At 46.6% G+C, this 25,296-nt stretch overlaps 2 protein-coding genes across 2 annotated transcripts in view; one reads left to right on the top strand and one right to left on the bottom strand.

The window, feature by feature from the left end:
* Nucleotides 1–13,613, top strand: part of LCP2 (lymphocyte cytosolic protein 2) — a 39,126-nt gene extending 25,513 nt beyond the window's left edge. The window contains exons 11-21 of the mRNA XM_090288563.1: nucleotides 1,320–1,345; nucleotides 1,462–1,478; nucleotides 1,570–1,677; nucleotides 3,006–3,036; nucleotides 5,066–5,078; nucleotides 5,761–5,890; nucleotides 7,271–7,317; nucleotides 8,211–8,305; nucleotides 8,909–8,986; nucleotides 10,835–10,990; nucleotides 13,114–13,613. Coding sequence (XP_090144689.1) covers nucleotides 1,320–1,345; nucleotides 1,462–1,478; nucleotides 1,570–1,677; nucleotides 3,006–3,036; nucleotides 5,066–5,078; nucleotides 5,761–5,890; nucleotides 7,271–7,317; nucleotides 8,211–8,305; nucleotides 8,909–8,986; nucleotides 10,835–10,990; nucleotides 13,114–13,236 — 824 coding nt within the window. The 3' untranslated portion in view covers nucleotides 13,237–13,613. The remainder of the gene's footprint in view (nucleotides 1–1,319; nucleotides 1,346–1,461; nucleotides 1,479–1,569; nucleotides 1,678–3,005; nucleotides 3,037–5,065; nucleotides 5,079–5,760; nucleotides 5,891–7,270; nucleotides 7,318–8,210; nucleotides 8,306–8,908; nucleotides 8,987–10,834; nucleotides 10,991–13,113) is intronic.
* A 2,060-nt stretch (nucleotides 13,614–15,673) lies between these two features.
* On the bottom strand, nucleotides 15,674–18,506 carry CUNH5orf58 (chromosome unknown C5orf58 homolog). The gene is made up of 3 exons (XM_090289780.1): nucleotides 18,413–18,506; nucleotides 17,736–17,861; nucleotides 15,674–15,822 (listed from the first exon to the last, which is right to left on the bottom strand). The coding sequence occupies exons 1-3, from the start codon at nucleotides 18,504–18,506 to the stop codon at nucleotides 15,674–15,676; spliced, it is 369 nt and encodes a 122-aa protein (XP_090145906.1).
* Between the last annotated feature and the right edge of the window lie 6,790 nt (nucleotides 18,507–25,296).

The following is a 25,296-nucleotide window of genomic DNA, read 5'->3' as shown; positions in this document are numbered from 1 at the left end:
GCGGGTGATGAAACTGAGGTGCGGAGAGGTTGGATAATTTTCCCAAACTTGTGTAACTCGGTACAGGATTTGAACCCTTGTCTTTCTGACCTCAAAGGAGGTGCTCTTTTCCGCTACATCCTCCTTCCATCGAAGACCCTGGATTTTCCTCGCACGGGCTAGAGAGTTCTGGGGAAGGAGCCCCGAGCCTGGAGGGCTAAGGAGCCTGGAGCCCCAGCCCAGCCGTCCCTTAGCGGCCCCTGAGCAGGGCCTTAGCCTTCTGTGGCCTCAGCATCCTCTTCTGTTGGCAAAATGACGGCCGGTTCTCGGACTCGAGGCTGCAGCTTGCTGCTGTTCCCCTGAAAGGCTTCGCGGCTCTGCTGACTCATGCGGAGCTGTGCCGCGGCCCACTTTGGAACGGTCCTCTGCCGACCCCATTCAACAGGCAAGGAAGCTGAGGCTCAAAGACCTTAAATAACTTGTTCAAGGTCATACAGGATTTGCTTCTAGACCTGCTTGAATCCAGTTAAGTGATAGTTGTATTGATTGAAGACATAGGGCACATCTGCTCTAGGGGACTTCGGACAGGATAAAGTGCTTTGAATAACTTTGCCATGCAGAGTTCTCAGGGGCACCTAGCATTTCTTCAGGGAGCCTGTATGTTCTCTGCTCCAGGAGAAAAATGCAAGGAGGGAGGGAGGGAAGGAAGGAAAGAAGGAAAGAAGGAAGGAAGGAAGGAAGGGAGTGGGGAAGGAAGGAGGGGGTGGAGGAAGGAAGGAAGACCAACTGACAAAAGCCAAAACAAACAAATAAACAAACAAAAAAGCCAAAACAAAATGATTTGCAGCCCACCAGCAGAATCTTCTGAAACCCCCTTCCCCAAGTTAAAAAGTTCTCCAGAAACTAAGCATAATACTTTATATAACATCAAATGTACCAAAGGATCAGAGCAAAATTAATCCTTCGTGGCAAATGGGTTTATTTCAGATAAAGAAAAACTTAGGCTTTACAAAGAATCTCTTAACCAATAGAAGAGATTTAAAAAAAGAAAAAACAGCATTCAATCGTTTTTATCATCCATTACCTAAAATAAATTGTGGGAAAGAAGCACAGAGTCCAGAACACTGTTTGCATGTACACAATGCTGTGTGACCTTGGGTAAGTCACTTAATTTCTCTGAGCTGTAAAATCAGGTGCGAAGTCTATGGATCTTCATGGCTCGAGCCTAATCAGCCCCCCGCAGGACTTGGTTCATGGTTTCATCAAACTCTGCTTTAATACTTTATGCTTAGCTGATAAAGTTCAGAACTCAAGGCCTGCCTGCTGTTTGTCATTCACAGGAAAAAAACCGGTGCTGTCTGACAAGGTAAGCCGTTTTCCTGTTTTGTTGTGTTGGTTCTTGTTTCTGTCAAGTCTTGTATCTTGTCTTTATTCTTTGACAAGTGCTGAGGCCACTCACACTTTTTCCCTCCTGTCTTGCAGCCCCCGACCCCAGGCAGGTAAGTGCCCTGTCGTGTCTGTGGGAGGGAACACGGTCTCGCTGGGGAATTCGGGTCTGTATCTCACCCATCCTTGCTCCCAACCCTGCAGGCCGCTCGGGGAGCATTTACCCAAGATACAAAAGCCGCCTTTACCGCCAACCACGGAGAGACATGACAGAAGTAGCCCCCTGCCAGCGAAGAAGCCACCTGTGCCAAAGTAACTGTCCTCTGTTGCTGGAGCTTGTCACTGGGTGTGGGTACCCCTGACAACCTGCCCAGTAGTAGCTTTGCATGGAAAGCAAAATCCTGGGCACCTCTGGGCAGCGGTGGCTCGTTGGCTGCCATGGCTGGAGGAGTGTTCAGGCTCCTTAGGTTGGATATAAAGTCCCAGGGTCCCTTTGAAGAAAATGGCATCCTAGCCAAGAAAGGGTGGGGAGTGTGGATACGCCTGCCATTTGCGGAGACCTCACCTTCGCCCAGTCAGATCTGCAGCTGTGCTCTGACAGGCGTGGGGGCTGGACCTGGCGCTTCGGTTTTCCATAGAGGGCAGTGAGGCACTAATTGAGGGAGGCGTGTGGGTCGCCACAAGTGTCTTCCTCACTGCCAGCCACGTTTTACAATCGCAGAAGACCGGGGTCTGCTCTAACACTGCTGACTTTGCTATAAAGGTTTGGGGGCTTGTTTACCAAATGGCAGAAATGCACTTGGGGTCAGGCCCGACCCTACTGCTTACAAAGAACACGGCCAAGGCTTCTGTTTATCTGAAGTAGTCAGGATTCATACCTCTGGCTCTGGCTTGGCTAGCGTGAGGATTCAATCCAGGCCAGGGCCAGGATGCACCCCCAAAACCTCAGTCATCCAGTTAGCATTTGAATGGAACATTTTAAAAGATCCAAATGAATGCAAAAAGTCTCATAATGAACAAAATACCAGAATTATAAATAAACACAGGGTGAGAGGGCAGGTGGAGCATCCATTCCACATACTGCCCGCCCCCCCCATCCTGCGCGTCCCTCTCTCTGAGGAGAACAGGATGCGGGCCCAGTCTGAGAGCCACCTGTCACGGCGCCAAGGCAGCTGCCGCCAAATCTGCCCGACTCGCTCAGGCATCTGGGGAAAGTCCCAAAGTGGCAGCATTTTCCAACTGTCTTTCCTTCACCCGAAGGTGCAGTATTAACACCATCAGCAAAGGAGGATATTACCTAAAATGCTCTCATTTGCTGGGTAAAACATCTATTCAATGAAACTTAATAGCTACTAAAGAGTTAGTTTGCTGACTAAACCTTTTTTAATTTTTTTATTTGTGATTATTTGCTGCAGTAGCTGAACGGAATAAAGGTTTGCTCAGCTCAGCTCGCAGCGGTGACAGAACACTGAGTCACCAAACTGCCCTCTTTTCTGCTGGTTTCCACCACCCCCATTTTTATCACGGCTCAATGGGTTTGATTTCTCATTATTAGATTAAGTGAAATGATCTATATACTGAGACCGGCTGTTGGAAAATCTTCATGCTCAGTGCTTTTTCTTTCCCCTAATTCATTTCAGGCATGGATGGGGACCAGAAAGAAGAGAGAATGTAAGTCCACAATGTCAGTGGGTAAATGCCCGAGACAGGGAAAACCGGTGCGGGCTCCATGGAGGTTGGGACCCTCTCAGTCCCTGCCTTCACTGAAGTCCAGCATCAGAGCAAAGCCTACTCAGTGCGCTCCTGACTCCTGAGCCTGTCAGGGCCCCCTTCTGTCTCACCTGCCACCAGGCTGCGTGGCGTAGCTCCTGCCTCTCTGAGAGCCTCCAGGGTGGCTGGGTTAATAGCAGCGCCATTACCAGATGGCAAATAGCAAGGTGAAGGGCAGTGGGTGGAGGGAGGATAAAGTGATGATGCCCCACAGCCAAGTTTCTAGGTCCTCTCTTTCCCTTTCAATACCTCCACAGCCCGAAAAGGAGGGGAAACAGCACCTATTGAATGCCTGCTGTGTGCACGTTAGTAAGCTAGCTACATCTGGGCGACCAGCTGTTTGCCTGGGACTTCCCCAGTTTTAGCAATGAAAGTCTCATGTCCCAAGAATTCCATTAGTTTCAGGCACAGCAGGAAAGCTGGTCGCCCAGTTTTATACAAGCTTTGCATTGAATGGCCCCATGAGGAGTCCTAGTTTCTCTTTTTCTAAGAGGAAACTGAAGCTCAGAAGGGGTGAGATACTCATGGCGAGGCGCACAGCTGTCTGATTTCCTCGGCTCTCAAAGCCCTCGGGAAGCTGTCGCATACCAGCCTCTATGCGAGGGCTCAGCCCGCAAGTGCCTGCTGATTCGTAGCTCTGTGCGGGATGCTGTCCTTGTTCAGATGACGTGCTAAGATGGGATGGAGACAGGAAACCCATGTGCTAAACAGTATATGATCATGGAATGAGCTCTAGAGGTGAAGGGAAGAGAAGGAGCCAGAGGTGACTTCTTAGAGGTCAGATCTGTGATGGTCACTGAATGATGGGGAGGACACAGACTACAGTCCCCCTAAGAGAAAGCCCAATGCACCCCAGCAAAGGCAGGTGGGTGGCAATGCCCATGGAGCCTACAGGGACAGCAAGGACCGCAGCTTGGCTGCAGAGCTGTAGGGACGAGAGGAGGTAAGGCTGAAAGCGAGGATAACATTGCATTCCTGAGGTCCCCAATCTCTGGAAGCGTTGACACTCATGTCGCGAGAATCTGGGACTTGTATATTCTTGGACCTGACATGGTGGCAACTGTGTAGAAAAGAGATTTCACTGTAGAGATTCCCTGGGCCTACGTGCATTTATTTATGCAGCCCCATGTGGGGATGCCCAGTTGGCCGACTGGAAGGAGTAATTCTGGCCGTCATCCTTCTTGTCTCATTTCCGTGGCAGACTAATGACAGCTAACTTCCGCTGAGCGCTCCGCACATACGAGGCCCAAGTAGTAACTAATATAATTCTTACAGCAGCACTTTCATCACCAGCATGCTGTCCTAACGAAACAAGTCCAAGTTGCCAGTTTTGGTCAACTAGTCAATGGCAACATGGTTTGTGCCATCCGAGGAGCAGAGCAAACTGCCTTTCCCTCGCGTGTTTCGCAAGCTTGCCCTGCAGATAAATGTGCTGAGCAACGTAGACACACCTTGTAGTGTGGCTTACCACGTTATAAATAGGATGAAGCTGCGTTGTACAGTAGAGCGCAGAAGAAGGCTGAGCTCTGGGTCAGACACACTCAGGGCTGAATCCAGGTCTGTAACCCGCGGCAAGTTCGGAATCCCTCCCAATTTATAAGTTTCCACTTATAAATGAGGATGTTCAATTCTTGACAGCTTGCTAAGGGATTTGGACAAAATATCATGTATGGATTATGGTATCTTTGGGCTCTCTTAGGCACCTCAGACCCTATTTGATGCTCCGTATACAGGGAGACTCAGGGTGGAGTGTTCTATGATGCTGGTTTGTATTAAAAAATCATAAACCACTTAGCAAGTCCTACTGTTCCCTACAGTGTATTAATTGTGCAGTAGCTCCCTGCTGAAGTGAAACAGAGACGTTTACATGATTGAGGAATCGTGCTTTGATGATCTTTTAATATCTTTTCTTTTTCCTTCCCTTTACCAGGATGAAGACGATGGTATGTTCAGAAAAGCTTCCTTACAACCTATAAATCATCCCTCCATTTGTCTGCTCAGGCATTCAAATAAAATTTTTAGTACAGAAATCCCATAAAGTCATTTATATCTCTTAAATTAGTAATAAAGAGACATATATGTCAGTTGGAATACTGCATAACTATAATAAAATGGAATTGTTTGGCCAGATTATCAAAGAGAACCATTAAGTTGACATGTATGAGTGCAAATTACTTAATAGTACAGCAAAATTAAAAATTGCTTGTATAGCTTGATAGAAAAATTTCTATTTATGCCCCCTAACGCATATGGGTAAAGGACCACTAACTGCAGAAGAATGAGACAGCATAAAATTTGGCTTTCATAAAACAAAACAAAACTTGTGAATCATTTCTGAAATGTATATGGTTCCTAACTGACATTTTTCTGCCACGTTCACATTTCAAAAATGAGAAAAATAAGATAAATGTGTATTATCGAGAATGATCAGAACAGCAGCATTTTAAAATGCATTCTCAGGTGATAAGTCATCTAGAAAGTCCTTGGGAGGTGGGGTTCCTAATTCCATTTGACCTTCTGGATTTTTGGATCCCTCTTTAGACTGGTTCTTTCCGGGGGGAGCGGTTCTGAAAGGTTGTCTGACACTTGGGTCCTGACAGTGTGCTTTTCCTCTCCCCCACACAGTGCATCACAGACCTTTGCCCCAGCCAACACTACTCTCCATGAGCTCCAACACTTTCCCTTCGAGATCCACCAAGCCGTCGCCCAAGCACTCACTGCCCTCGTCTCACCAGTCTGGAGCATTCTCAGAGAGGTTTGTGGCAATGTCCCTGAGATCTCACTTAACCTCTGGGTCCACTGACGCTGAGCTCAGGGCAGGTAGGCTGAGGAAGAAGGAAATGTGCCAGTAGGGTCAGAACATTTTGGGTCTTAAGAACCGAAACCAAGCTAATCCTAAGGAACCACACAGATGAATCCACTGATGTCCTCTGAGGCTGTGTTTGGGGTCAGAGGACACAGCACAGAATGCCCTGTGGCCTCCCCAGAGAGTGGACTCCTCGGTGGGAAGTGGGGAATGTTTTCACTTTGTGAGTTAAAACAGACAAACAACCGCTCAGGAAACCCAGCTATTGAAGTGCTCGCAGTCCACCCTGCATCTTGGATAGGGAGACGGAGAAAACATACCTTGCACTTGGCAGGTGCTAAGAGTTCCCTGCACAGGCTGTTCCCTGCAGGTCCTCGCTCTCGACAGCAGTGGCGGATCTCAGGGACCCCGGTGATGAGGCTGTCCAGAGGCAGGGGCATGAACAGGAAAAAGACTCAGGTCATTTCTCCCTCCACAAGGACAGCAGATGCCTCCTGGTGTCCCCCAAGACCTCCAGCCCTTTGGGCACACTCTCTCCTTTAATATCCAAAGGCAGAGGTGCAGTCCCACCTGAGTACAAGAGAAAACTCAACCACCAGCCTGACCCCTCCTCGCCTCCCAAATATCTGGAAGGATTCTCAATTTTTTTTCAACCTCCTTGGGTGCCTCTCAGCCTGGTTTTCTGCTGCTTCCTCGTCCTTCCAGCTGCGCTTCTTCTTCTGCCACGTCTGCCATTTTTCACACTATTCACCCCATGCTGGGCCCCAACTCTAGCCTTATTCTTGCAAAATACTGCTCACATGAGATTGCTGAGCAGCACAGACTCAACAGAAGGTTTGGGCCACTGGGTGGGGGCACTGCCGCTCAGCACAAAGCAGGCGGCTGGCGTGTAGGGCCCCCAGAAGCGGTGGCTGTCTGCTGCAGCGCCTCCTGGGGCCTCTGTCTCTCACCCACCCACCCTCTCATTGCGCACCCTTCTGCCCTGGGGGGTCCCTGCTCCCCAACACCATGCCCATTACCATGTTTCCCTAATAACCCAAAGGCAAGTCCTCTCCCCAGACGACTTCTGCCATTTCCCAAACTCAAAAACCTCAAACGGCAGCGAACTTTTTAGTCATCTTTCAAATGCGCTTTATGAAGTTTTCTTGTTTTTTTTTTTTGGCTTGTGAAGCGTGTTGGACGTTGGGATGGTAGTGAGCTCCCATGGTTCCAGGGCGGGTCGGAAGTAGTAACAAAGGAGGTGGCACTGACAGTCCCGTTTCCCTAAGGCAGCCTCCTACCTGGCTCCTCCACCCCAATCCAGCTAAAGTCTGTTCTCTGTCTCCGCAGTAACAGCAGCTTCCCGCAGAGCGCCTCCCTGCCTCCAAACTTCCAAGGTGTGTACTCTGGGGGCCCGGGGCCCGGGCCAGGCAGCACCCCTTCACGACCAGCACTTGAGTCAGTTTCTGCGGTGCGCCAAGGGCTGCTGGACTGATGGATACTATCCAATACACGCACCCCCACACGCGCGCACGCACGCGCGCGCGCGCACTTCCTGGGGAAGGTGGCCCAAATAGAGCTTTCCACGCCTGCTGTGTTTATACCGCTGTGCTCAGCATAGTGTTCGACTTTCTCTGTAGTTTTAAGTTTCCAACATGAGTTACAAATTGAGGAGCATGCTTCCAATATAGGTTCAGAGAACCTAACCCACAAGATCCCAGTTCAGTAAGTCTGGGCGAGGACGTGCATGTTAAATAATATCTCCTCTGGATGTCCCATGAGAGTGGCTAGCAGATAGCAAACTCTGGTTCTAATAGCTAGCAATATTCTCACGGTAATTTCTCCTTGTCCCGGGCCACCGACGTTTGTGTTTGTGAGCACGAGGAGGACGCCATCTTCATTACTGCCTTGTCATGGCATCTGTGGTTGGGAATCCGTTCTGGGGGGGGTGCTGGAGTCTACGCAAGATGTGCCTCTTGAAACATCTTTCTGGGGATCACATGGAAATGACTGTGACTTTTCATCTGTGGATCTAGTCTCTTTATGTTATGTAACATACACAGTGAAGAAATCACTTGAATTTGTGGTCCTACTCTTTAACACTTCAGAGACAGGGCTCAGAGTACTGACTGCCTGAGCAGCCCTTGTGGTTTTGAACAGGTGAAAATTATTTTTTAAGCGATGGCTTCCTGAAATGTTAATTGCTGAAAACAAGGGCATTTGGGGGCATTTTGGCAGATGTGAAGAAGGGCTTACAGTAAATTAACTTTAAAATGCTATCCTTTTGAAGGTCCTGGTGGCAGGACACCTTCCAGACCTGAAGGCAGAAACTTTTCCTTGTCAGTTCCAAACAAGCCACGGCCACAATCCCCTGGGGAAGTAGAGGTAATAAAACATATGTTTTCATTTAATTTTAATTTTTTTCCCCAGCAAATGAGTCATTATAAACTCCCATTAAATATCCTCTTGTACTTTTATCTTCTATTGGTCTTATATTTTTAATGAAAAAAATTAAGAGGGAGGATCCAGGTGAAAAATATGTTTTTTCCTTGGTGTTCTTAGACTTTTCCTAAAGCAAATGTGTGTTTTGCATTTAACAATGAGTAACATAATCCTATTTTTCATCTGTTTCCTAGTTTATGAATAAGTCCCTTTATTGTTAATTCAGTTTTTTCATTAAGTATACGTATTATTACATTAAACTGAAGACGACATTATATCTATATCTTTCCTGATTAGAGGTTTCATTATTTAAGGAATGCTTATTCACAGCTGCCTTTGAAAGCAGCATCATGATAAAAAGCAGTTCACATGAAATATCTTCTATTGAGGCCCACCTGAGTGACTATATTCAAGTTAAGAAAACAAATGTTTCAAGACTTGTGGAATTGAGGTGGTGATTTATGAATATGATTACTTGAAGGCTTTTCTTTTTACTTAATATGTAACTGAAAAATTTATTCAGTTTTTAAAAATTTACATTTTCAGAATTCATTAAATGAAGAGTGGTATGTTTCTTATATTACCCGACCAGAGGCAGAAGCTGCTCTTAGAAGGATAAACCAGGTACTGTGCTAAAGCTTACATTTAAGTGGTTATCAATATTAATGGAAGGAGAAAAGGGGAACTTACTTTTATTGAGTACCAATTATGGGCTAGGAGTTCTTCTAGGTTCATGCTGTTATACCGAGGGGACCCATTAGTACCAGCTTCCCACCTACAAGCAGCCGTAGTAATGACTCCAAGGACCCCAGGAAAAATCTCAATTAAGACGGCCATTTGGCTGGCAGAATTGAAGGAGATTTTATTATTGAAAAGGTACAGGGTCAAAAGGAGACTCTCCTCCAAATTTCCAATATCTTACCGGTTCTGTCTTCCTACTCAGTCACCATTCACATGGATGTAAAGAGATCATATCCAGGGAAACAGCAGCAACGCTTTGCCCTTTCCCCTAGAAATTTCCAGCTGTCATTTAATATTAGCAGGTCTTAACCAGATTTCTTGTCACCTGGTGCTTGCACCTTAACCTTAAACCTGTCTATCAGACAGGAGAACGCGAAGACCCTCCATCTTCCACGTCTTGAGTCTGCAACAGTAGTTCTCAACCTTAAATGCACATTTAAACTGCCTGGGGAGATTTAAGAAATTCTGATTCCTGGATTTCACCTGGAGAGATTCTGATTTAATTAGTCAGGGGCACACGGTGCTCTCTGGGAGTCTTCAAGAAAATTCTCCAGATGATTCTAAAGTGAAATCAAGGATCTGAATCACTGGTCCATGGACATGTTTTTTTCAACAGAGATGTTCTGACAAAATTTACTCATTAACTTGGAATGAAAAAAAGAAAAGAAAAGAAAACCATTATCGCAGATTGATGACTATTTAAAGCCATCCTGATTCAATACACAAAGACAGAGGAGTCTGTGTCCTTACTAATTAATTCTATTTTAGTTTCAGGTCTTTACAGTATTCATATTATATAGCAATAATATATGAAATAAAAATTTAAAGTATAGGACAATCACAACACTATGTTAGTAAATATCAGAAAAAAATAGAGGCAGGCAGACGGTCCACATTTGGTTCTGTTGAGGTACAAAACACTTCACCTGGGGATCGTGACATTTAAAAAAGTATGTGGATTTTAGAGGCATTTGTGTTTTCTGACTTTGGCTGTGGAAAGAAGGGTTAGAAAATTAGCTCCCAGGAGTGGGGAAATATACAGTATTCCCTCACTTATCACGGGTATTACGTTCTAGACCCCACCCCACTCCGCGATAGGTGAAAATTCATGAAGTAAGGAACCTTACATTTATTTTAGTATTTATAGATATTTTAAGTCTTTATAAACCATTCCCACACACTTACACACCATTCTCACTCCCTTAACCTTTCCCACACGTTTATAAACACTACTTATGTTCTTAAACATATTCTACATTCTTAAACATACGTAACTTTAACAACATATGTATACAGTACCGCAAAATCCTGCGATATAGCAAAAAATCCGCAACAAATAATTAAATATAATATTTTTAAAAATCCTGCGATAAGTGAGCCGCAATATGGTGAGGGTCCACTGCAGTATTCTTTGTTAACCAATTAAGTCCTTGTTTCACCTGGCCCTTTATCCACTCAACCACCTATTATTTGTTTTCTTACTGAAAAAAAGGGTTCCTTTTCAGAGACTTCAGAGGTTGACTTGGAAATTTCTCTGACAATCTCTGTTGCCTCCTTCCTGATAAGCAGAAAATCCATGACACGTGGGATTTGAGCTGTTTTGGGAACTGAGTGTTTCCTGGCTTGTCAACAATAGCTTTCCATAACCCTGGAGATTTGTGTACTGCTTCAAGGGGCAACAGAAGTGTTGACTTTTACTGTGCCCAAAGTAACAAGAATTTTTCCTTTTAGGATGGCACTTTTCTGGTCAGAGACAGCTCTAAAAAAACAGTCACCAATCCGTACGTCCTCATGGTGTTATACAAAGATAAAGTTTACAACGTTCAGATCCGTTACCTGGAGGAAAGCCAAGTGTACATGTTGGGAACTGGACTCCGAGGGAAAGAGGTAAAGATTGCCAGTTGCAGAATTTCCCCAAATTCTTTTTCATGCCTGTTTGCTTACCTACCTAAGTGAACTTTGCTATAACATCCTTTGTGGTCCATACTGTGAGGCAATTTTAGAGTTAAGTCACTTGAGTGAAACCCTTCATTTACTGAAAAGAAATAAAACAAAATGTTAACAGTACCTACCTTTGCCGTAGGAATCTTTCTTATATCTTTTATTCCAAGATAATCTAAAATTACATGTGTAACTTTTAAAATCGGAAAAAAATATGTAAACATTTCCATTTCGTAAAAGAGATCCAGTTAGATGGTGTCAAAGGCGAGTCCCTTCACCAGGCACCTTTGTGATATGGTTTTAACGTAAGATTGCAGTGGGTTTTTAAGGCTGTATTTTAAATCAACAAATAGAAATGGGAAAAATAGAATTCTTATGGTGGTGATTGTTTAGATACTTGGTTCATTTCTTACTAAAAATTGAGGTTTGCCCAATGAAGGTAGCCACATTGCCAACGACCTTTTCCTCTGTTCAGCTGAGGTTCACACAGTCACTTTGTGGGTGGTAATCAGACTAGTATGAAGGAAACTTTTCAAGGGCTGCTTTTTGCAAAGGAAACAAAGAGCTAAATGTAATGCCCCAAACATTCTTTACATTCAAAGTTCCAGGAGGGAGGATCAGCTGAAACAAACCTTTCCAGAACAAGAAATAGCTCACCAATAAATTCCATTTCACTCCAAATATTTTTTAAGTTACCATGTAAATGAGTATAAGAAAACAAGTGATTCTGGTCAAATGTTTGAATCACTGGCTTGGTGTGGTTGGAAAAAGAGAGGTCTGTCCCCAGGATCTCTGTTGATATGGTGTGGAAACACTCAAGCAGAAATCACAGCTGCCCCAGGGGGCACCTGGCAGAGTTTTTAGAGGAAGGGCACAATACTGTCTGGGGTACAGAGGTGACTTGTGACCCATGTCTAGAAGGATGGAGGGCATTGTTCCCAGTCTGACCTTCAGGAATAGGTAGGTCCAGGCGATGAAGGCAAAGTGGTGGCCACAGAGCCCTCGCGTGTATGGGGGTGGCAGCGGGGATGCAGCAGAGAAATCCTGAGGGGACTATCAGGTCATGCTGCAGATGACCTCCCCAGACAGCAGGGACGTGCTGACTTCCTGATTCCATACCCCTCCTTACACTATCAGTGGCTGAGATATGGGATACAGAAACCAACATCAAAAATACCAAGAGGGTAATCTTAAGGCAAGGGTACCATAATTAGACCCCCTGTATATGATCTGCTACATGAGGTTAAAAAACACATATATTGTTTATAGTCATGTACCTAGTATAGTCATATATATATGTAGTGTTTACCCCTGGCTGGTTTGGCTCAGTGGATTGAGCGTCGGCCTGCGAGCTAAGTGTCGCTGGTTCGATCTTCCAGTCAGGGCCCATCAGAGAAGGAAAACTCTGACTCCAAAAAACCTCCGCTGCCTTGCGGCACACCTCTTCAGGGGAAAGGCTAAGGGAGTAAACCCCGACAGAAAATCCGGAGCCGGAGTCCCTAAGGCGGTTTGACGTTGTAGTCAACACCGGCAACTCCTGCGGCGCACCTGAAGCCAAGCTGTATTGACTCCGTCTTTCCCTTGGGCCCTTCAGCTGCGAAGAGAGGGGGGGTCTGCTGCATGGGCAACAGCAGACCCTCCATATCACCCTGCCCAGGCTCTGTAGCTTCAGCTTCACTGGAGAGGACACTCCAGCGTCATCGCAAGATGTCGATTCAACACGGGAGGAGACAGATACCGTGTCACTCCCGAGTCGGACTGCACAGCCATTCTCGGCGGTGCAGATAGACTCTTAAGAAGCTACACCATCGTCTCTTGAGACGGACGGCTGCCGACGATATGTAGTGTTTAATCCATAGCTTACTGGATGTTGGTGAAGAATTATTTTTTCGAAGTTCTATATCAGACATCATTAAAATACTTGCCAAATTTTAGGGTTTTTAAAAAAAATCAAAATCGTCATAACTTCAAGAGGTAGGATATTACGCAGATGAAAAACAAAAAACTGAGGGTGGACATCATGCTACCTGTCCTGGCGCTGACTTATCTCCCTATTCTGAATCTTTCAGGACTTTCTGTCCGTGTCAGATATCATCGACTACTTCCAGAAAATGCCCCTTCTGCTCATCGACGGGAAAAACCGGGGCTCCAGATACCAGTGCACGCTGACGTATCCCGCAGCCTACCCATAGCCAGCGAGCGAGCCAGTGACCTCCTCCTGACTCCGTCGGCAGCATGGGGACACGAGCCGCCTTTGATGACTGAACAAACACTTCGGTCTGCGTCAAACCCCTCAACATGAACACAAGGGTTTCAGAAAGTGTTCGAGATGAAGACTGTCAAGTATCCCATAATTTATTTATTCTTCGATGTTTGTAAAGTGCCTGAGTACTAATGTTCACACTTGAAGTCTAGCAGTGCACTGTGATAATCATACAAATAACATGTATTTTTGGTACCCACTTCAAAGTACAGTAGTTTACACAGCTACAAAAATAATTTAGGGCAAGTTTCAAAACACTTAAAAAGAAATAGTTTTTGTTATCACACAAAACTGATTTTTTTTTTTAATAGCCAAACCTTTGTCAGGGGCTACCATCACTTTTATACGTATAATTTGAAAATTAAAATTAACTTTCTCAGCAGCAATAATTTAAAAAGCTTCAAAAACACTTCATCCTTTCTTATTTGGTGTTTTGTTGTTGTTGTTGGGGGGGGATTTTTGTGTACTTTTTTATGAAAAGATAAACATGTTGGAATAACTTCCTGAGATTAAAATTAACTTGCCTTTTGCTTTACTTTTGGGTTCCTAAAAACAACTTACTTGACCTCACTGTTTAGTCTGTACTACTAGAGTTTTGTTTTGAAGAAAATTTAAGCTAAAAATAAAATAAAAAAATCCAACCCATTTTAAACTTAGAGATGAGGTTTTGGTGTCAAATACACCTGGATTTAAGTCCAGGATAAGTACATCCCAACACCCACATCCTACCTCCTCTACTCAAGTGGTGTAGGTCTGACCAAAGTCTTCCCAGGAAGATGAGAAAGCAATGAATGTGCCCAGAAATCTCTGATCAGTTTCTGGCTAGATAACCTTTCTTCCATCCGTTTTTAGTCCCCTGACCACTCTGTCCTAACACCCTTTTCCTCATCCTTACCAAGAAAGCTTTATAAACGCCACAAAGCAACTGAGCTCTTTCCGTCATCTACGTATCTCACTTAGGAAGTATCAGTAGGCGTTCAGGGTTCTTCAAGTTTTGCCCTTTGGGCCCTTGGTTGTTATTCCACAACTCTTTATTAAAATAATTGTTGACTTCTCTGCTTAATCTGTGAGTTTTCAGAGTGGCAAAGGATGTCTTGCTATTTCATTTTCATAAGCTAATAGAACATGGAAGGACCTAGAAAGTTACCGGGTTAAAACTGACAATTTCCTATGATGAGTATGTGGACACTTTGAACCAATGATGATAGAAATGATGTTTCACAAAACCTCATCCTTACAAACCAGTTCTCAGTTTAGAGTCCAGAACTCAGTTCTAAAGCTGAAAAACCCGCATTTATTTAGTGTGTTAAATACTGAACTAAATGCTGGGTAATGAGGATGGTCAACATTTTAAGTCCTGTTGTGGAGTGAGCCGATCTTGTGCCTTCATAGTATTCTATCCTTTATATTCAAAAACATCTAAAATGAAGGACATGGCAGATTTCCAAGCAACTATTTATCTGGTAGTGAATCATGTTTACATGACAAACCTAAGCCTATTATTTTAAGTCTCCTTTGGTGGAAAGAGGCAGAAATTAGGAAGTTCTAGGATAAAGTTATCCTAAAACGAAACACTATCCCACTGCTGTGACCACAATCAGTGCAGAGTACCTGGCCGTTTTATGACTAGCATCCTTTCTCCCCTTCTCAGGCAATGGCAGCTCTCTTCTTCTGGCGGGGCCCTCTCCACCGTGGGCCCTGGCCCACGACCCAGCCTCGCCAATCATAGTTGCTCAGGACCCGGCTCAGGGATAAACATCCCAACCAAAGCTGGTGTCTTTCTCTGGAATGTTAAACACAAGAGGCTGAATCCGAGGCTCTCTCTCCTCTGGGGATCTGCACACCTGGAGCTGTTTGCTGTTGTGCCTCTACCCGCCTCTGTCTTTCGGGGGAAACCGGTGCATAACAGGAGAGGGTGAGGCCAAAGCACACAAACAGAACCAAAATAGAGCCAGCGGATCAATCAGTAGGGTCCTTGACAGCTGCCGCCCCCAAGGACTTCCAAGTCAAATGACACAGTCAGTACGGGCTTCAGCTAGCTTAGGTCGTTTTGGGCGCTTGCTCCCAGGAGAGATCTTATTAATATAAACTCATACCATCCATAGATAGTTTAGTGATTCTCTTTCAGCCTGAGCCGAATTCAAGCATAAGGCTAAGTAGTGCCACATGGCCAATTACCCTTGCCATTAGTGAAATAAATGAGCCATTCTTTGAAACAGTAAAACAACAATGAACCAGCCTTCAGGAACATGAATTATTATTTGCAATTCAACATGTTTTTATTATACTAAATAATTAGTAAACTTGGTTCTCCCAGATATCTGTTAATTCAACAATACAGTTGTAAATTCACAACAGACAAGAAATTAAGGAGAAAAACTGTCAGAAGCAAGGGGTTCATTTGACAGTTGAAACTCTTCAAAGAGAGGGCTGTTTTCTGCTCTCTCGAACTCCTCCGGCTTCAGAGGGGGCTTGAACTGGAGACTCAGGTCACAGAGCAGGAGCTGGGTGACCTCTGTGTGAAGCAAACAAAGAGAAGGTGTCATATTGCAGCAGATATTCTAGACAACTAGTAGTACTCTCAGCGGCTATTTCCTAACTCTTGATTTAGTTTCCTGCTAAGTGATTGCCCACCCCACCACCATTTAGGCATGCTCATTGTGACTTCAAGTCACATTTATGTACTACAGATAAGCATGACAGAAATCTGCCAGCAGGCTTCTTTAGCCCAACTTGTCAGCCATCTTACTAACCTACAACTTGATTTATGCAAATTTGACTTATAGTATATATTTAAAACTTAGCACTTTTATGTCTTATACACGCACGCAGTATAAAGAATTAAATAGGTCTATAAGGTATGTTACAAAAACTAGCAGTTTTTATCTCCCAGAAGCAACCACTTTTAACTTTTTTTGCTCATTTTGTTTTGCATGTGCGTATGGAGTTTCTTTTTTTTAATTTTTTTGAGGTGGGGGCTGCTATTACCTCTCTATCTCTAAATAACATGCATACTTTTCAATTTTAGATATTATCTACCCACTTCTGATTACAGAAGATTTATAACTCTTTTCACTCATGCCATCCCCAATGTACTTGAGTACAATTTGTGCTAGCTCCATATTTAATGTTTAAAAATTTTGATGACATGTTCTTCACAGCTGAGTCGTGTAGTATGACATTTCCCTTCCCTTAAGCTACCACCCAACCACAGTTAACTTGTTTCATTACTTAACTATCAGGAATACATCCCCAACCCCCCCTTGTTAGGTAACCCTCCCCTCCATATGGTCATGCGCCTTGGCTGTTCTGGAGTTGAAAGCCACTAGTCTCCGGGAGCCTGTCCTGCTCTCGCCTGAACTGACTGCTCTCAGGTCCACTGTCCAGCTCGCATCTCGGAAACCCCTGTACCGTCTTCCTAGGGGCTCCTCTCACCCCACCCTCACGCGGAGCATCCTCTCTCCAGAACCTCATGTCTGTCTCTTTTTGGTCTGTTCCTTTGTCTGGTGGAATACGTTAGTAACTCTCTGAAGGGGAAAATTATGTCTGAAAATTTCCCTATACCAGTGCTTAATAGATGGACTGATTACAGAAATCTAGGTTGAAAATCGTTTCTTCCAATTTCCGAGGACATCGCTGCATGCTGTTCTAGCTTCCGGTGTTGCTTGCTATTGAGAATTTTCAAGATCTTAACTCTTGTTTCTCTTCAGAAGCTTTGAGGACCCTCTGTGCTCCCAGTGTTCTGAAAGAGCACAGGATTCTATTTGGGTGTGGGTCTCTTTTGATTCTTGTGTTGGACTCTTTCATTGTGAAGTCTCATATCCTTCAACCCTGGAAGAGGTCCTCAGATTATTTCTCTAATGAATTCCTCCCCATCCATTGTCTATGTTCTTTCTTTCTAAGACTCCTGTTTACTGGATATTGGACTTCATTGCCTGATCTGTCATTTCCCCCCGAAAACTTGCCCTCTCTCCTGCTCTCTCTCTACTCTAGGGGATTTTCTTCATTTTCACCTTTAAACCCTTCTATACAGTTTACTTCTATCATCACATTTTTAATCTCCAAGAGCTCGTTTCTGCTCTCTCAATATTTTTGTAGGCTCATGTTCATTTTTCATGGATATAGCATCTTCTCTCCTCTGCAGATATTAATGATAATTTCCTAACTAGGTTTCTTTACATCAGAATCCCCCGTGCCTTTGTTAATACTTCCTATACATTTGGGACAGAACATGACGTACTCCCCAAACGTATTTTACCCTAAGAATGTGGTCTCCATTTTTTTGCACACCATCTCCTAAGACAGCAGGGCTCACAGAGCAGAGTCTGGGACATGCTGCCCTGGGAGGGACAGGCAGGTCCAGCATAAAGGGCACTCATTATTTAGTGCCTAACTAATAGCCCCCGTCCTCCTCTTGGCACAGTTCACCTTCAGCTGTGGCTGCCTCCTCCTCCCCAGCTTCAGCGATGGGCTCTGCCTCCAAGATGGGCTGGGCAATGCCACTCCTCTCGGCAGCCGCAGCAGTTACTGCAGACAGATGCCTGTCATACAAATCTGGCCAAGGAAAGGAAAGGGGAAAGTGCTGGAGGGACCTGGGAAAGGCTCCTGTAAAGAGACAGGCAGAGATGGTGCCTGTCTGCACATGGCCATGTCTGCAGGTAATGACCATGAGGAGTGGTGAACGGAGTGAAAATACAGAAAGAACCCAGCACCTGATGACGTCTTGAAAACTGAATTAACTTTCGGGCCGCCCTTAGATCTCCCTGTTATTCTCCTTAGTGAATAAGCCATGTTAAGCTGGTATTTTTTTACATATAGTTGTAGGTCTCACAACTATCTTCAAATATCCAAAAGTTGTCAAAAGAGCTACATAATCAATGTAGTTTTCATGGTCAGAAGTAGGATCAGTGGGTGGAAGGAAAGGGGAACAGATTTCAGCTAGTCCATAAGAAGCAACTGTCTTAAAATGGAGTAGGTTGACTCGTGAGATGGGGAGTTCCTCAATGCGGGGAATGTTTGGTCAGGGATAGATGATCCCTAGAGATATACTACTTATTTTATGACAATGAGATGCAAACATTTTCATTTAGTGGTTTCATACTTACCGCTCATCTTCTTCATCTCCAAAGAAATTCTATTAATATTCCTAATTATGGCTTCCACACTTAGCTTATGGTCAGAAACACCATTCCTCGACATCTGGTTTTAAAAGAGAAACAAAAGTAATGTGTAAGTCAGAACTATTTATGCATACTACTCGTCGTTGGCAGCCGTCCGTCTCGAGAGACGATGGTGTAGCTTCTTAAGAGTCTATCTGCACCGCCGAGAATGGCTGTGCAGTCCGACTCGGGAGTGACACGGTATCTGTCTCCTCCCGTGTTGAATCGACATCTTGCGATGACGCTGGAGTGTCCTCTCCAGTGAAGCTGAAGCTACAGAGCCTGGGCAGGGTGATATGGAGGGTCTGCTGTTGCCCATGCAGCAGACCCCCCCTCTCTTCGCAGCTGAAGGGTCCAAGGGAAAGACGGAGTCAATACAGCTTGGCTTCAGGTGCGCCGCAGGAGTTGCCGGTGTTGACTACAACGTCAAACCGCCTTAGGGACTCCGGCTCCGGATTTTCTGTCGGGGTTTACTCCCTTAGTCTTTCCCCTGAAGAGGTATGCCGCAAGGCAGCGGAGGTTTTTTGGAGTCAGAGTTTTCCTTCTCTGATGTGCCCTGACTGGAAGATCGAACCAGCGACACTTAGCTCGCAGGCCGACGCTCAATCCACTGAGCCAAACCAGCCAGGGTCTATGCATACTACTAGAACACGTCAATCTGAAGTGCTTCTAAAAGGAAAATCTGTTATTTCAGAACCGAAATAACTGAAATAACAGTCCCTTTAAACGGTGAGAATTCTAACACAAGAAGGAATCAACGTGTTAGTTTAGTATTCTCTCCACTGAAAACACCCCCAGCTGGAATTCTCAGGATGAGCTTTCTTCTGTGATGAGGCCGCACCCACAAGGCGGGGCGCTCACCAGGGGAGTGCAGAGAGGCCCCCCTTTTCTGAAAGCCCCCGGCCCTTACAAACTGCGCGATCACGTAGCCACTGCGGAAGGGCTTCTCTAGTCGGTGTCCTTTTCTAACTTACGCCCGAGTGACAGGGTTCACGTGCCATTTCTTTCAACAGACAGTGAAATTCAAACTCAGGTTTCACCACCATTCCTTGACGAAGCGGGTGGCAGAAGGATGCCCACGCCCACCCCCGTGAGAGCTCAGGGAGTCGGGGCAACCTGGTCGCACGCCGGCACCCCCGCCGAGTGAAGTCCCCCCGTCGTACGCGCAGGGCCCGTGTTTGCACAACTGTCACCGGAAACCAGAACCAGCCGTGGCCGTCCAGCCGCAGCCCGCGCACACGGCCCGGCCACGTGAGAAGCGGGCAGTCACGTGACTGGTCCAAAATGGCTAACACCAACCAACCTTGAACCGGTTTCCTCGCCGCCGCCTTTTCTCACGCCCGAGGGGTGGGTCCCGTCTCTCCCGCACGCGAGCCCCTGCCGAGGGAACGAAACGTTCGTTCTCAGAACAAGACGCATTCCGCGGCCACCGCCGGGCCCCACTCTTGGGCGCGGCGCCCGAAAGCGTTCAAGTCTGAGGGGTGACGGAAGCTCATACAAAACTTACCTTGGTGGGTGGAATGTAAAATAAAAATAAAAAAAAAATCCCGAAGGAAGTCGGAACGAAAGGGACAGAGAAATGCCCGAGGAAGGTGACCCCTCCCACTCTGGTGCTCGGTGGCCCGGGGCTCTCAGGCGCCCACGGGTGGCGGTGGCCGTCGGAGCGGTGACAAACCCCCCCCCGGAGCTCGGTCCCGCCGTGAATCTACGGCGCCCGAGGCCCAGGCCGGCACAGGCCCGTCCCCGGGGCTGGGCAATGGCGCCCGCGCTCGAGGGGGGGCGCCAGAGGCCCAGACACAGGCCCGGCCCGGCCCGCAGCCGCCGGCGAGGGCTACCCCCACGGCCCTGCCCTAACGGCCGACACCCCTCTCCTCCGGCCCAGCCGAGGCCCGTGCGGGGCCCGTCGAGCCACCACTTGGGGCCTGAACACGGAGCGCGGCGCCGCCTCCGCACTCCTCAGGCTGCCCGGCCCACGGGGCCTGCACACGTGAGCCGTTCCCGCTCCTGTGCGTTTGGGCCACTGAGTCACGCGGGGAGCGAGCTCAGCGGCCTCCCGCCCGACAGGAACGTTGGAACGCCAGCCATCTTCGCTGGGATCCAGGGAGGCGCCACCGCGGCCCGCACCTCGGGCCTGCCTCGGAGACCTCCGGGGGCCCTCGGGACGGGCCTCGGCCTTGAGGAGGAGCTCGGCCCTGACATTCGGAGCCTCCCCCGTCCCACGCCCCGGCCCCCAGAACCAACCCCTTCCTCACAACCGCCCTCCGCGGAACCCCGCGGCCCCTGCCCGCCGCATCCACCCCCATGAGGGCTTCCGGTCCTCGACGCCCCCTATTTCCACGCTCAAGATGGACCCTGAGGCAGCCTGCACATTTCGGCACTCTCCACCCTCTCCCGTGCCCCCCACACTGCAGGAACCCTGGCCTGCCGACCGCCCGGACCTCGTCACGCACGACCCACCAGGCCAACGGTCGACCACCAAAGCTATGGCCGCCAGGGGAGGCGAGCGGGCCAGGAAAGGGAGCCACGGCGCGCTGATTGGCCAGCTTCTCCGCCTGATGCATCCTGGGAGTTGCAGTCCCAGGCAGGCCCCCCCCTCCCCACTCCCGGGAGAAGGTTCTAGATCCCAGGCTGAAAGTGACGGCCGGTGACGGTGCTCCCGCGCCGCTTGTAGGCCGGGTGCTGCGCCCAGTGCTCTACAGGCCGCGCGTGCATTTAATTTTCTCAGCGTCCGCGTGTGGTTAAGGCCAGACGCTGGCCCGAAAGCGCCGCGGGTTGGCTCCAACGCCGTCCTTTGTTTGGCTCTACAGAGGCTGGGAAGCGCTTTAATCTTTCGGGGCCCAGAGGGCCTTATCGGTCACACGCAGATAATAACAACTGCCTTCCAGTGTTCTAGAACATCAAAGGGGCTTGGAGACAGGGTGGCCAACAGATGCGAGCTGTTATCGCTCCTGTACATGTTGGCGGCTGAGCAGGTGTACGGATGAGCTCAGAGTTACCAGCGGTCACTGGCCGAACCGCGACGTTGGAATTCCAGCCATCTTCGCTGGAATCCAGCAGGCGCCTCTGCCGCCGGCCCCTTGGGGCTGCCTCGGCGTCTTTTCTGGGTGCCCTCGGGACATGCCTCAAACTCGAGTGTCAGGATCTAGCCCAGCCTGGGTCTTCTCGACGCGTCCCCCATCGCACGCCCCGGCCCCCTGAACCAGCCCCTTCCCGACAACCCGCAGCGCGGCGTCTGTTGTTTACTTCGTATCCAGTTACCTTCAGTTTAACACAAGAATTTTTCCTCTGATGCCGAGTCAGATAAGTGACCAGGCGCAGGGGAACCGAGCTCAGCCCTCGGGTAGCGAGCTATGTACGCCCGGGAGAGAGTCCCTTTCTTTCTTCCTCTGCACCCCAGCTTGCTCATCTGTGTCCTCATGAAAGGGATGGGCTAGATCAGGGTTCCCTAAATTTCATTCATTACGGGGGCCACTGTGGACCAACTATTTCATTATCATCTTAATATTTTCCATTTACTCCCCTTTAAAACTGGAGTCTACTGGAAAAGCTTTCTATCACCAATGTAAATGGGTAAAGATATAAACAGAAGGTACCATGTTTCCCCAAAAATAAGACAGTGTCTTATAGTAATTTTTGCTCCTAAAGATGCGCCAGGCCTTATTTTCAGGGGATGTCTTATTTTTCCACGAACAAGAATTCACATTTATTGTTGAACAAAAGAAAAAAAAAATCAACATTTATTAATATACTGTAGTCATGTCATCCCAGACATCAGCATAACCAGCCAAACTCTGAATTCCATCAAGAATTTGGGGGGAGCTGTAGCAATGACTACCACTAGGTCTTATTTTCAGGGGAGGCCTTATATTTCTAAGCTTGAAGAAAATGGCACTAGGCCTTATTTTTGGGGGGTGTCTTATTTTCGGGGAAACAGGGTAATAGGAAAGATAAGGATAATGAAAAGAAAACATTACTTTTAGTCATCCAGGTATTCTTGCCTCCTGATGGCTATGATCCTGCAGCCTGATCTGCTTTGTTAAAGTGGGTTCTGATTGCGTATTAGAGAGATGGTAAAGGTAGTCTAGCACAGACTGAACTTGCTTGTTGACGTCATCGGGATTACAAGGGTTGGAAGGGGAATGACTCTCCCTGTGTGATTACATGATTTGTAGCGCCTGTACATCGTATAAAAACATTACTCATATCCCTCATGGGACAGGTCCCGCCCTTTTCAGAACCTAAAATCACGTGCTGGCCAACATCCTGTCCCCTTCTAAGACTCCTTCATTCACAGTGTGGTGTGGATGCCTCTCACAACTCACCCCAATCCTGGAGGGCGTCTCCCTGAAACAACCCGACCCAGTTCCACAGTTTCTGCCAGTCTCTCTGCCCATGCTCCCCTCACTCCGCATTTTACCTGCGGACACTTGCTAGTGTCGGACTCCTGCGTTTTCTTATTTCTGCTGCGCGCGCGCTGAGCATTTTCCATCTAATTCTTCAAGGGCTACGGGAGAAAAATGAGGCACAGAAGGTCAGGGAACACTTCGTGTGAGCATTCATTGTGTATCATACATCGTGTTAGACGCTTTCCTCTAGGACATCTCTCTTAGGTACCAGTTATCACCCCAGTGAGACAGAAAATGAAGCTCAGAGAGTTCCGTGTCCGCTCAGGGGCTCGAGAACCAGAACCAGATCCCGTCTGTGTGAGTCCAGAGCCTTCTTTTCTCTGTGCCAAGCTGTCTCCAGGCCTGGGATACAATCTCTTGAATCAGGAAACAGGTGCCTCATGGCTCTGTAATGCTTGCGGTTTCACACATCACTGGACTTCAATATGCACACGCACAAGCACACAGACCAACACCGGGCAAATTAAAGACAGTCACAAAAACAAAAATAACTGCCATCACTGCTTCGTGAAAGCAGAGATAATTTAACATCAAAAAGGAGGGAAGAAGGAAGATTGTAATAATTTCAGAATAAGACAGGCTTAACTGAAATCTTATTGAATGTGTCTTTTAAAATTTTTTTTTAATCCTCTGTACTGATGCAGACTAGTTAAAACTTCACCTCAGGTCTGCCGGATTCTGTAGGATGTGATGTTGGAAACTCCCCAGAGGTAACAGCAGAAGAAAAGAAGGTGTTTAAGGGAAGTAGGGTGGAAAAAAGTAGGCAGGTGGAGAGAGCATTAAGACTGAGAATCCTGAAAGTCAGCGATGATGGGGGGTGGGCTGAATAGGAGGAGGTGCCTCTGGAGCCCCATCTTCCCCATCGCATTGAACCTGTTCACAGGGTCCAGCACGTGTTTGTGGCTCCTGCTTTGAGCTCAACTACCTATAGGGTTCTGTTTACAGGACTTTAGATGATAGAATCTAAAGACGCTTCACCCATCCAGAGTGCTGATTACTTCGTATGTGTAGATTCAGACCACTGTAATTTGGAAAAGACCATCATTAAACTTTAAAAAGAATCAACTTTGTGTTTATTTTAAATAAGTCTCATAGGCGGGAATAAAAAAGAGATCTGACCTCAGAAAAACAAGATTGTAAGAAAGTATTTTTCTTCATAAAAATGTCTTGAAGCAATGATGACTACTTATTGTTATGATTATTAATTATAGATTCCTTTTTCCCCCCTAAGAAAAGAAAACTTTAAAAGCATGATTTGCTACTTAAGACTTGAGGCAGTTATAGATGAGGCCCTAAGAAAAATCTATCTCCCTTAATAAGCTTGCAAATACAACACTTTGCTGGAGCCGAACACAGGTTGTAGCAGTTGCTTCTAATGCTAATCAAATAAAGGAAATTAAAAAGCTGCTAAATTCTCCCGTAAAGAGAAACGCTGTTACAGAACAACGAGGTGATTAAGCGTTTTATGGACCCGGCTGTAATTGCCTCAGTTGGTTTTATTACAAATTCTAGACGTAAAGTCTTCGTTTCCAGGAAAGCCAATTGACAGAATTATCTCCCTTCTTCCACTGGCTCTCAGGGCTCCCATTCCCATCCCTCCCCTGGTTCCTTGTCAATGGAAGGTGCTGGTCTCTCTGCCCGGAGACTGGCTTCCAGCTGGAGTATCAGCAGCCTCTGAATATTGCTCTGCACAACCCTTACATACCCACATTTGGGATGGAATGAGCGTGTGCCAGGATCGTTACCTTAAAGAAGATGACCAGTGCTGGAAAGATCAAGGAAGTTCCCACCTGTCAGAACCATGCTTTTCCTAGGGCCAGTCACATGCAGGAAGCAGGAAGGCATGTGACTTCTGCCACCGTGGTCTTCTTCAAGCAGCTGGTGTCACACTGGGCAGAGTCGTTTTCTTTTTCTCTGGAAGAAACACTTATAAACAATAGGAAGATGTTGTTCATGAAAATCCAAATGGCTCGCTGCATTGACTAAAATGTTTTCAATTCTAATTAAGAAAATCCATAAAAGAAGAAAATCCTGGCATTTGCACCAATATGAATGGACCGTGAGGGCATGGTTAACTGATGTAAGTCAGAGAAAGCCATATGCTGTATGATCTCACTTATGCTTGAAATCTAAAAACATTGACCGCATAGACACAGAGAGTAGAGTGTGGTTGCCAGAGACGGAAAGGTGGGGAAAATGGGGAGATGCTGGTCAAGGGGCACAAACTTTCAATTATATGATGAATAAGTCCCAGAGATCTGATATACAGCACGCTGACTATAGTTTATACTGTATCGTATCCTTGAAAGTGACTGTAAGAGTAGACCTATAAGGTTCTCCCCATAACCACAACAAACAACAAAATGGTAACAGTGGGGGTCAAGGGCGTGTTGACTAACCTTACTGTGGTTAACATTTCACGCT

Source organism: Furipterus horrens, unplaced genomic scaffold (assembly GCF_987537825.1).
Source record: "Furipterus horrens unplaced genomic scaffold, mFurHor1.1.pri manual_scaffold_10, whole genome shotgun sequence".
NCBI lineage: Eukaryota > Metazoa > Chordata > Mammalia > Chiroptera > Furipteridae > Furipterus > Furipterus horrens.
The sequence above is the reverse complement of the archived record's forward strand: the minus strand, read 5'-3'. Positions and strand labels throughout refer to the sequence as shown.

What these genes read in the sequence shown, in the direction of transcription:
- CUNH5orf58 (XM_090289780.1), bottom strand. Translation starts at nt 18,506, where the DNA reads ATGTCGAGGAATGGTGTTTCTGACCATAAGCTAAGTGTGGAAGCCATA. An exon ending in GGAGATGAAGAAGATGAGCG is followed by an intron (nt 17,862 to 18,412) that starts GTAAGTATGAAA and finishes TTCCTTGGCCAG; the next exon opens with ATTTGTATGACAGGCATCTG. An exon ending in GGAGGCAGCCACAGCTGAAG is followed by an intron (nt 15,823 to 17,735) that starts GTGAACTGTGCC and finishes TGCTTCACACAG; the next exon opens with AGGTCACCCAGCTCCTGCTC.